We start from the raw sequence: 10,422 nt of genomic DNA, 5'->3' as shown, positions 1-10,422 counted from the left end.
TATAATACTAAATAATTGTATTAATCCAAATATAGTATTTGAATGGTTCATTAATGCTTTTAATTATTAGATTCGTTTAAAGCACTGATAAATACATTTGCTAGTTTTTTTTAATTATTATTTTTTGTTTTTCAATTAACAATTTTAAGAATAATTCAAAATTTTTATTTTCGTATACAATTATTACATTTGTTCCGATTTTTCATATTTGATGATAAATATTTCGATTTAAAACCTTTATTCATATGATTTCTATTTCAGTACTTTTAAAAATTTTCCATTTTTTCGAAATTTTTGTTTGCATTCCATTCAGCAACCAAATATAATTGTAATGATAACATTTTATGATTAAAAGATTTATGATAAGATAAGATAACCTTGATTTTAAGATCTTAAATCAAGCCTATCTTTTTTAAATTTCTGAAAAGTGTCAAAATTTTAGTCTTAAAATTTTATTAGTTCTTATCTTTTCCAATAAAATTCATCATTTCAAATAGAGGATAGCTATGATAAATGTTTTACACGAAATTATATTGATTCATGATATATTCTCTATTCGAACATTCATGATATAACATATTCTTAATCATAATATACCATATTTTCAATCGCAGTATACAGTATTCATCCTCATTTTATACGATATTTCTAAATTACGATATATACTCTATTCTCAATCATGATACATAATATTCTTAATCACAATAAAATATTCGCAGTTACAGTAAATGATACTATTAATTGTTTATCATTTCTTAGCATTACATTCAATCATTTCCTTGAATATATCAAATCATAAATTTAATGAGGAAATTTTGAATAAAAATTTCAATGGTATTGAAATTTTAACTTTAATTTTAATCAAATAAATGTAAAAGTTGTCTCGAAAAAAAAAGAAAACAAAATGTTTTGTTAATTAGAATCTAAACACTGAACATAATAAATTAGTAGTGATACTATAATAATTAATTACAATTAGTAATGATACTGCAATACTTATTTAATCAAAGTGATAAAGGTATACAATTATAATTAGAATAATGATAATTAAAATCCGATATTGTATTGATTTGTTCGAAAACAATCCGTTGTATTAAGAAAGAAAAAAGTATTTTTAAATGAAAATACAGAATGCCAAAAACGTTGATTTTCCAAAAATGTTTTTACCTGAAATTTTTTAAAAATTAAAGAAAAAAAAAATTTGCTAAAAAAAGCAAAGTGATATTTAAATGATGCTTTATGAAAAATTTTAATTTGTTACATGATAAGCTATAAATTATGAATAAACTGAAATCAAAAAATTGAATTAAAAAAAAGAAATCATTGCTCGCTTTACTTGAAATCGATTCATTACTCCAGTCATTAAATCAAAAGTTATTACTTGAAATCAGTTATAATTACTAAAATTTCTTCAATTCGGCTTCTAAATTCATTTTATCAAATTCCTTTTTCAATTTTAAATTGAGTTCAATTTAAATTTAGACTATTTTTATTACTTAAAATATTTATCATTAATTTTTATCTTAATTAATCATATGATAAATGATCATCATCCTTTTACCTCTTCCTTATATTTATTTTCAAAATCAACCGGATCACGTGCAAGAACTATAATTGGATATTTCAGCGGTTGTGTTAGAATGATATAATCATATTGATCATTATCATTAATTGGTCCATTACGTATTATCGAATCTAAAAAAATTTTAATTTTGATTAAAATATGAAAAGTAATAAAAATTAATTGCAAAAAAAAGAATAAAAAAATATAAATTAAAGCAATAAAAAATTATTTGAGTAATTGTATAATTATTAAATAGAATATTTATAAATGGATATGAAATATTAAATTGAATACTAAGGATATTAGCGCTTACATATAAAATATTCCGATTGAGATGCTATAGGATTAAAAAAAAAAAATTAAAGAATAATTATGCCATTATACGTTTAGGCTGAAGAAATTTTAATTAGCAAATCCATTTATACCAGAAATATTTGAGCTTAACTGCTATTACACTTAGATATATTTAATATTTATGCTTATTTAAGCTTAGCTAATAATTTGGCGTGGATTAAAAACCTTACATGGACATGGGTCAGCTGGATGACCAGTGTTAATAAGTAATTCTGCCGGATTTGGACCCATTTTTCTTCCATATCCTTCCAAAATTTTAATCTTTTCCGTATTTCGCGAATATTGTCGTACCGTAAATATTGCCGTATAAGGTGTTTTATCCAATAATTCAACTAAAGGAAAAAGAAAAAAAACCAATGAAATAAAATTATAAACAGTATTTTTTTTTAATTTAAAAAAATGAAATGAAAATTTAATTGAAAAAATGAAATAAAAAATGAAACAAAAATTTAATTAAAATTAAATTAGTCGAGGAAAAAAAAAGGAATTGATAAATATAAAACTTACAATAAAATATTGGACAATACTCCTGATGAATGCTTGGTGTATCAACTACCTATAAATTAAAAATTAATTTAAATTTTTTTTTAAAAACAACCAAAAGTAAAATGATTGTATTGAAATTAATAATAATCAAATTTACTTACCACAAACCATTTACCCATTAATTTGCTAATATTAATATCACCAACAGCCATATACAATGAATTGTAAAGATTACTTGCAATATCGTTTGTATTTAATTTTTGTAAAAACTAAAAAAAAAGAATTAAGAAATTAAAAGAAATTAAAACTTGATATTATCAAAAATAAAAAGGAAAATTATATTAACACGAAAATTATTATATCAAAAAAAAGAACTTTGAAAATATAATTGAAAAGGAATTATTATTAAAGATGAAAACAAAAAAAAAAAAATGCTTTTCTTAACATTTGAAATATATTCGAAGAATTATTGATTTTCTTAAATTTGTTAAATTAAACAAAAGTAATTAAATTGTTAAAAATTGTATAATTAGCTAAGATTGCTTAATTGTTCGGCAATTGCTGCTGTTCGATCATTTGGTGTACAAGATTTGGCATAAAGTTCAAAAATTCGCATTGGTGGTACCGAACGACCAGGTACCGGTATACCACCAAGATATTTAACTGAAATATAATTCATAACATTATTCGACATCTCTTCTCATCAATATAGATCTTAATTTGTTAACTTAAATTTTAAGTTTAAAATTTTTAAATTTAATTTTATTAAAACTTTTTATTAATTAAAATAATTTAAATGAACAAATGTTTGGTATCCTAAATAAAATTTGTTACCTAATTTTTTAATTTGGTGCAACTGCTAGGATAATTTTAATCATCCAGTATTAACCGTATTTAGTTGTAATGCAACTACCGGAAATGATTTTTTTTTTTTTTTTGCTATGCAATGATTTCCGGAAACAATATATTGCACGGAATAGTGTTAATTATTTCGTTTAATTTGTTTGTTTACCTTTCGCTCTATCAATCATTTGGCTCATCGTATGTTTTTTCCTTCTTGGCCTATTTATTTATCGCTATATTTTGATGGTGATAATGTGACAGGTCAAAGATTATAGATAGTAAATAAGGTAGGAAAAAGAATAAGTACTATCATATATTGGCTAACTATTATATGTACTTTTCATTAATCTAATTTAATAAGCATTACCTGTATAAGAAAATTTAAGCAGAAATAGGAAAAAGATGATGGAAGTGTGAAGAAGAAGCATTTTTGTAATATTATTGGAGCGGGCAATTCATTTAGGGTTGAGGAAAACGTCCTTCGTTGACCTAATTCATCCTACTATTATTATGGTGGATGGTACGGGGAGCGGGAAAAGGTTGTATGTCCTATATTAACCCAAATAGGTTATGAATATGACCGATAATACCGTATATAGCTTATGATTATTTAGTTGTATGAGCATGATTGATAATACAGTAGTAATACAGTCGGCTCAATTATATATCAATTTTAGCAATTATTATTTCGAAAAATGTAATTCATTTTTCAATTTAATTGAATAAAATTAATTAATTCCCTTTTTTTTGCATTTTTTTTGTTTTTGTAGAACGATTTTCGAAATGAAATTTTCTCATTTATTTCAACTATTATCAAAAATTTGTAAGCTTATAATAAGAATTGAAAAAATTTTACATCTATTATCACAAAATTTTAATTAAAATGAAATCGAATATTGGTAATGAAGGAATGACTTAGCTGTAGTGATAAATAATGGAGGAATATGAACAAATTAATAAAAAATACCATATCCATTAATACTAGCATTAGTTTTTAATTCATTCACTATTGAGCTTTTTGTTGCGTTTCGTCTCATAAGGTTTTTGTCTGGCTTACTGTAGTCATTTTCGGGTAAATACACGTAGGATCGATTCCGGGGTGTATTATTCTAAAATCTTTTGCTGGTGTAGTAATTTTGGTGGATGGTCAATTTCGGGTTGTATTATTCTAACTTATGTTGGATCAATTCCGGGGTGTGTTATTCCTATGAATCTTTTGTTAATTCCCCGGGGGGGGGGGGTTGTATTATTACTGAATCTTTTCTCATGTAATAATTTTGATTTTGAATAATATAGTTCATTATTTATTTGAATTGAATTCTTGGCTTATTATTGAATTGGATAAGGCCAAATTATGATTACTTCTCATTAATGGAGTAATTACCTAAATTTATTGTAATTCTAATTTTAGCAATCATTCCTCATAGATTCTTCTCTACTGGTAACAATAAATTTCTTTTGCAAATTACATAATTTTTTTTTTTTTTGTCTTGTGTCATCTTTTTAACTGAAAAATTTATTTCATTTTAACTTACTTAAGGAAAAAATGTTGAAATATGGAAAAATATCTGTTAGAATTAATTATTTGACGAGAAAAACAATGTATTTTAATGAATTAGCATGAGAGAATGTTTGAATGAATATGCTATCTCATTTGCTTAAATGAAGCGTAAACATTGAATATATGCTTGAAGTGGGGAATTTTGATAAGCAGAATTGGTGCTGTAAGATGAACCGAATTTGAGTCAAAATATAATTCTTTGACTTTTTTAATTTTAATTTTAACTTCAATTTATGAATTTTCACTTATTCTTTTCGGAGATGAAAAAAAAAATGACGGGAAAGACAAAGTAATGTTACATATTTGACTGACAAAAAGGAAAAAAAAATTGAAATTTTTACTCAAATGTAAATAATTATATGCTTTGTATATTCGTGTAAATGTATATATATGCACTGATTTTTTCTAATTAAATTTCGTGATATGTTTCTGTGTATTTGCGCTTCTTTATGAATTTTATTTTCAATTTCAAATATTAATTTTTCTTGTTTTTTTTTTTTTTTAGAAATGAAAAAAAATCCGAGAAATTTAAAGAGGAATAGTGGCGGGAATTCAAGAGACCAGAATGCTGGTAAGATTGAAGGAACGAAAACCGGTAAAAAAACTATTCAAAAAAGTGGCAGAAACAAGGAACAGCAAGAGAAGCAGGTTGTTTAGTGGATTCATTATCTCTTCCTTTATCGGTTTATTTCCGAAATATTTAAAAAAAAAAGTAACCAACGATTTGTATCTCTATACTACACCATTTTGTGAAGTTTGAGAAATGGATGAAATCATATGGTAAGTTTTAATAGTGCTCGAGATCTGTCAAAAGACAGTTTATGCAAATGCTTATAAGATCTTAGTTCTTAAGTAATCATTTTCCTTTTTAAATCACATATATGTAGTCATTGAAAATTTTATGGTACTTTCCTCGGAATTTTTCGAAAATTAAAGTTACCTTCCCTAAAGTACTATCAATGCCATCAATAAACACTTTTTGATTCACTTGAAGCAGTGCCAGGTTTAATGTTTAATTTATTCTTCATCAATGTGTCCAGTATGATTAATTTCACTTTCCAGAATCTCTCAGTTATTACGGTTAAACCCGAAGGCGACATATCCAATCCGGAAGGCGACAAGTCCGACAATAGCCAATCATTTAGTGAGGAAGAAAATGTCGCCACCGTCCGACCGTCGAATCCTCCCAAGGTAATATTTGTAACAGGTGCAGTTTCTTGCATAAATTTTAAATGGCTTCTGGGAAGTGGAAATGATTGAAAAAAAATGGAGGGATAGAAGAGGTCGTTGTCATCTTGAAAAAAAAAGGAAAAAAACTCATAAAAACTTGGGAATATGATTTTGAAAGATATATGACGAGAAATAGAAAAAGAGAAATGATAGTGAATAGTAAATTTAAAGTTCAACTTTTGGATGACATTAGGCGAAATTGAGCAATAATATTGGTTTCAGAAACGAACTCGAAGACGCCCACCGGAGAAATATGCCGAATATGCTGCCTACCGAGTACGTATATAGATTTCTTCAATTTATCATATACTTAGTCGAGTGGGATATTTTATGGGTGCTACACCGGAGATTGCTTTTTGAATTAATCTAGTTTTGCAAGTATTTAATTGGTTGCCTGTTCATTTACTCATCCTCTCATAAGTTTTCAATAATTTAATCGAGTTACAATTAAGAAAAGTAACTATAACTGCAAAGATAGTCAATTTCTGAAAACAAAATATTCTACGATTAGAAAGACCGAGATCTAAACCATGACAAATTTTCTCCTACATCACAGTAGGGTGAATTGCAGTTTATAGAAGGGGAGGTTTTAACAGGAGTGGAAGCATTATGAATACTCGATTAGTAACTTAGTCTATTTTTAAAAGCTTTGCAAGTTTCACTTTATCTTTTCAATGAGAAAAAAAAGGACATGGTATATTGTAATACTTATGAATACATTTGCAGCTTAGATGAAATGGTTTTTTTTGGAATTGGCGGTAAAATCCATTTAAATTCAAAAACTCGTCTCTAATTTGGAACTCTCAGTTGCAGGGTCATACAACTAGTTGGGCTGTACTATCAAAAACGGAAAAACAACAACTTGCAGTGCAAGCATTTGCGGAAAGTGCTGATGGCACGGTGAAGTGTTTGAATGAAAAATGTAAAAAAGCTTTGAAAACAATGGAAGATATTGTTAATCATGTAGATAAGTGCCTGAAATTACCGGAATATTTCAAATATGTGGTAAGTCTTTTCACCCTGCTTTTAAAACTAAGGTTAAAGTAAAGTAATTTCAGGTATAATTCGTTTAAAATTTCGAGATCTTACACAGATAGTGTTAATTTAATTCAAATTTCAAGTAGATTGAAAAGTAAGCTCTCAGTCATATATCTAAAAACCTTATGTTATTATTAAATGGTTTAATATTTTTTGTTGGCAGGGTAAGGCGGACGAGTTCCGAGCGCTTGATAAAGTTACAAAAGCGAGAATTTTACGGATTTCAATGAACGCATTGGAGGTTTTGCCATGTTTAAATATCGAAACATTGAACTGTACACAAAAATATGGACATCTCTATGCACTATCGTATCATCTCGAAAGATGTGGTCAAGAGAAGGTACTTTTTTAATTTATATGAACTAGTTCCAAATACATGAATTTATCTCAAAAAATTTTCAATAATATAAATATAACCGCAGAAAAATATAGCGATACAATGCACTACAAAAATATTTTGTTGTTTAAAAATATATAAAAAATTAAATTTAAATAATTTGCTCTTTGAAAGGAAAAAAAAATGAAAGTCTTGTAGAAATTGATGGAGTTTTTGAATTTTACTAGTTTCCTAGGACCGGTTGCCTTGGAAATGTTGGAAGTGCGGACTTGCAGCCACCGTAGCAGATGGTCGTGAACATTTAGCCAAATGCACAAATCCGAAAACAAGAAGAAGAGGACGAAGGTTGTCAAAATTTACATTTCTGAACAAAGTTGATCGGAGTTTCCATTTTTTCAAATATCCACTGCCGTTGTTACAATACACTGAAGATTTTCAGATCGGACGATGAATCGTACTCCGGAAATTCAGAAAGTGATGAATCTGATGTGGATATTTCAAGGGAATTGAGAAAAGTATACTTATGACGAGTAATTTTAATAAGCTTTCTTTAGCTCATCTTTCAATTATCTTAGATGAAAGATTCATTCCTGGTGAAATCAGCTTCTTTTTAACTTTTTAGCTTTATCAAACTGTAGTCGTTTTGGGTGGCAATTAAAGAAAGAATACTGTCAAGTATTGAAGTGATATTTTATCAGTCAACTTCATTTCTCAGAAGAGGATTAAAGTTGCAGACTTGTTGGCATAGATCGTTTTTTTTTTTTTTTTCAACAGTTATGGATGTCTATGCAAACCGAATCTTCTTCTCTGCGAGTGTTTATTAGTATTTAAAAAATGCCTTGAAATACTTTTCCGTTTTCTCTTCTTTTCCTTCTTTCCTTATTAATAAATTTACCTTTCATTTATTAATTATAGAATAGAAAATCCGATAAGCAGAAAACAGCATCAATAGCGCAAGGATATTTGCCGGAGAAAAGTTCACGTATGAAAGTGTCTGATGGAATTAAACGATTCAAATTTAAAAATGCAAATCCTGAAAGTATGCTAAATTCGAATAATTTCTTTAATTGTAAAATTGGTACTGCTGATTTGCCCGATTGAAGTTGGATGCATTAGTGTTCGGATATTTAATATTTTTTCTTTTTTTGTATTCATAACTCACTTTTCATTTCAAGTAGAAATTGCTTTTTGAACCTTCGTAGAATCTATATTTTACAGTCAGTTAAAGGTGTTGGAGTTATTTTATGGCTTAAAATTTCCGGGATTAAGATTAGATCATTGAAAATTTGAATTTATTAAACTGGAAATTAATAATTCTACTAATTAAATATCCAGCCAGAGTCGTTGTTTGTCATTGATTGTTAGGTTTGCTAGTCTTTCCAAATTTGAATTGGTTTATTCATCCACAACTGACATTTTAGCTTTTTTTCTGCAAATATCTCGATTTCTCACGTCTTTCCAAATCATGGCTTATTTGTCGAATCTATCTGTCTTGAAAGCAGGAAAACATTTTGAAGTGTTACATGATTCAGTCTGATGTCCAAAAATGATCTACATATCTTCTATTATGTTGCTTTTTCCATGATTTACTCATATAATAATTTATGAAAAATTTTCAGCAAATGCTCCAACACCGCATGACCTAGTGCAGTACCAAGAAACGATTGATCGAGCGAACGAATTGCTTCGAACAGAGAGAGAGAAGGAATCTCCTTGCGATATACTTCTCCAATTTGCGAATCATCCAAATAATTTCAAACGTATTGCATCCTGTGATTTCAGGTTCATCATCTTTTTGGTTTCTGTGCTTTTATTTGTTCCTAATATTTTGTGGGGAGAATTTTCTAGCTTTTGAATTTTCTCAATTTTTTCTTCAATTGCAGTGAAGATTTGAATGCAATGCTTGATAAGTGCTCCATTCCTGTATTGCTTCCTTCTGAAAATAGCAAAGAGTGGCAACCAACATCATCAGATGAAAGACCAAGTAGAATTGTGAAGAATGTTCAGAAAGATCGGATAATTGATGAGAAGCAAAGGTTGCCAATTTTCGTACCCAAACCTTTGCACTGCAAGACGAGGGAAATGTAAGTTACTGATATTTATGCTAAATATCCTAATAGTTTGCAAAATGAAGTTTATGATTAAATAGATTGCTGTTTAGGTGTCCAACGTATACTTCTTTCTTTTCGTGAAAGCACGCTGATTTGAATGTTTGAGTAATCGTGGTATTTCAACTCTTCCAGTCACCTATGTTTATGAATTCCTTGAGTTCATCAAATGTCTTGAGTGTTGTTTGATGAAATGTACTCTGAAATAGTCTGAAATACTAACAGTCTTATTTTCCTTTTCATTACGCTGTATTGTATGTTTGGAAATATTTAATAAGATTTTTCCTTTTCTTAAATTTTTAAATAAAAAATCAATGGCAAGTATAACAGCCGTAAGCAACCTCGAATGATCATAAGCAACCTTGAATGATCAGTAATTTTATCTACCCTTTTCTGCCTTCCTTGATAACTAGAATTCCATTTCTCTTCTAGAAATTGATTTTCAAATGAATAATTAATTTCAGGCATTTGATGTTAGATGAAAATAATGTACATGAAATTGGTTGTGTTGCATATTGTGGAGGACCAATATCAACGATTAAAAGTTGTCCACGCAAACTGGAAGATGGTTAGTTATTGTGACAATGAACGCTCTTTTAAGGATTTCCTGTTTCACATTAGTGACAACTGAAATGTCTTAGAGCCGTTTGTTTTAACTTAATTGAATTTAATGAAAGAAAATGAATAATAAATAAGTGGTATAAATAAGATGAAATAAATGCTTATGTTTACAAAATGATATAGAACTGTCGTAAAGGCTGCTGTGAGCCTTAGTGTACATACCGATTCCATCTCTAGCAAGAGTTTTATCACTGCTTTATGGGTTTCTATCTATCTATCTATCTATCTATCTATATATATATATATATATATATATATATATATATATATATATATATAT

The 10,422-nt window shown here is 27.7% G+C and overlaps 2 protein-coding genes across 2 annotated transcripts in view; one reads left to right on the top strand and one right to left on the bottom strand.

Moving 5' to 3' along the window:
- Nucleotides 1-1,549: 1,549 nt before the first annotated feature.
- LOAG_09435 (hypothetical protein) lies at nt 1,550-2,616 on the bottom strand (the record flags this gene model as incomplete). The annotated part of the gene is made up of 4 exons (XM_003144962.2): nt 1,550-1,695; nt 2,089-2,250; nt 2,426-2,474; nt 2,566-2,616. The coding sequence occupies 4 exons, from the start codon at nt 2,614-2,616 to the stop codon at nt 1,550-1,552; spliced, it is 408 nt and encodes a 135-aa protein (XP_003145010.2).
- A 2,699-nt stretch (nt 2,617-5,315) lies between these two features.
- LOAG_17660 (hypothetical protein) overlaps nt 5,316-10,422 on the top strand; it is a gene marked incomplete at both ends in the record, with an annotated part of 9,308 nt that continues 4,201 nt past the window's right edge. The window contains 11 exons of the mRNA XM_020450323.1: nt 5,316-5,456; nt 5,871-5,999; nt 6,261-6,314; nt 6,852-7,043; nt 7,240-7,416; nt 7,649-7,758; nt 7,853-7,928; nt 8,329-8,452; nt 9,033-9,195; nt 9,297-9,497; nt 9,986-10,089. Of these exons, the coding sequence (XP_020306018.1) occupies nt 5,316-5,456; nt 5,871-5,999; nt 6,261-6,314; nt 6,852-7,043; nt 7,240-7,416; nt 7,649-7,758; nt 7,853-7,928; nt 8,329-8,452; nt 9,033-9,195; nt 9,297-9,497; nt 9,986-10,089 (1,471 nt within the window). The remainder of the gene's footprint in view (nt 5,457-5,870; nt 6,000-6,260; nt 6,315-6,851; nt 7,044-7,239; nt 7,417-7,648; nt 7,759-7,852; nt 7,929-8,328; nt 8,453-9,032; nt 9,196-9,296; nt 9,498-9,985; nt 10,090-10,422) is intronic.

This window comes from Loa loa (genome assembly GCF_000183805.2).
Source record: "Loa loa unplaced genomic scaffold supercont3.109, whole genome shotgun sequence".
Classification (NCBI taxonomy): domain Eukaryota; kingdom Metazoa; phylum Nematoda; class Chromadorea; order Rhabditida; family Onchocercidae; genus Loa; species Loa loa.
This window is presented reverse-complemented; position numbering and strand designations above follow the sequence as displayed.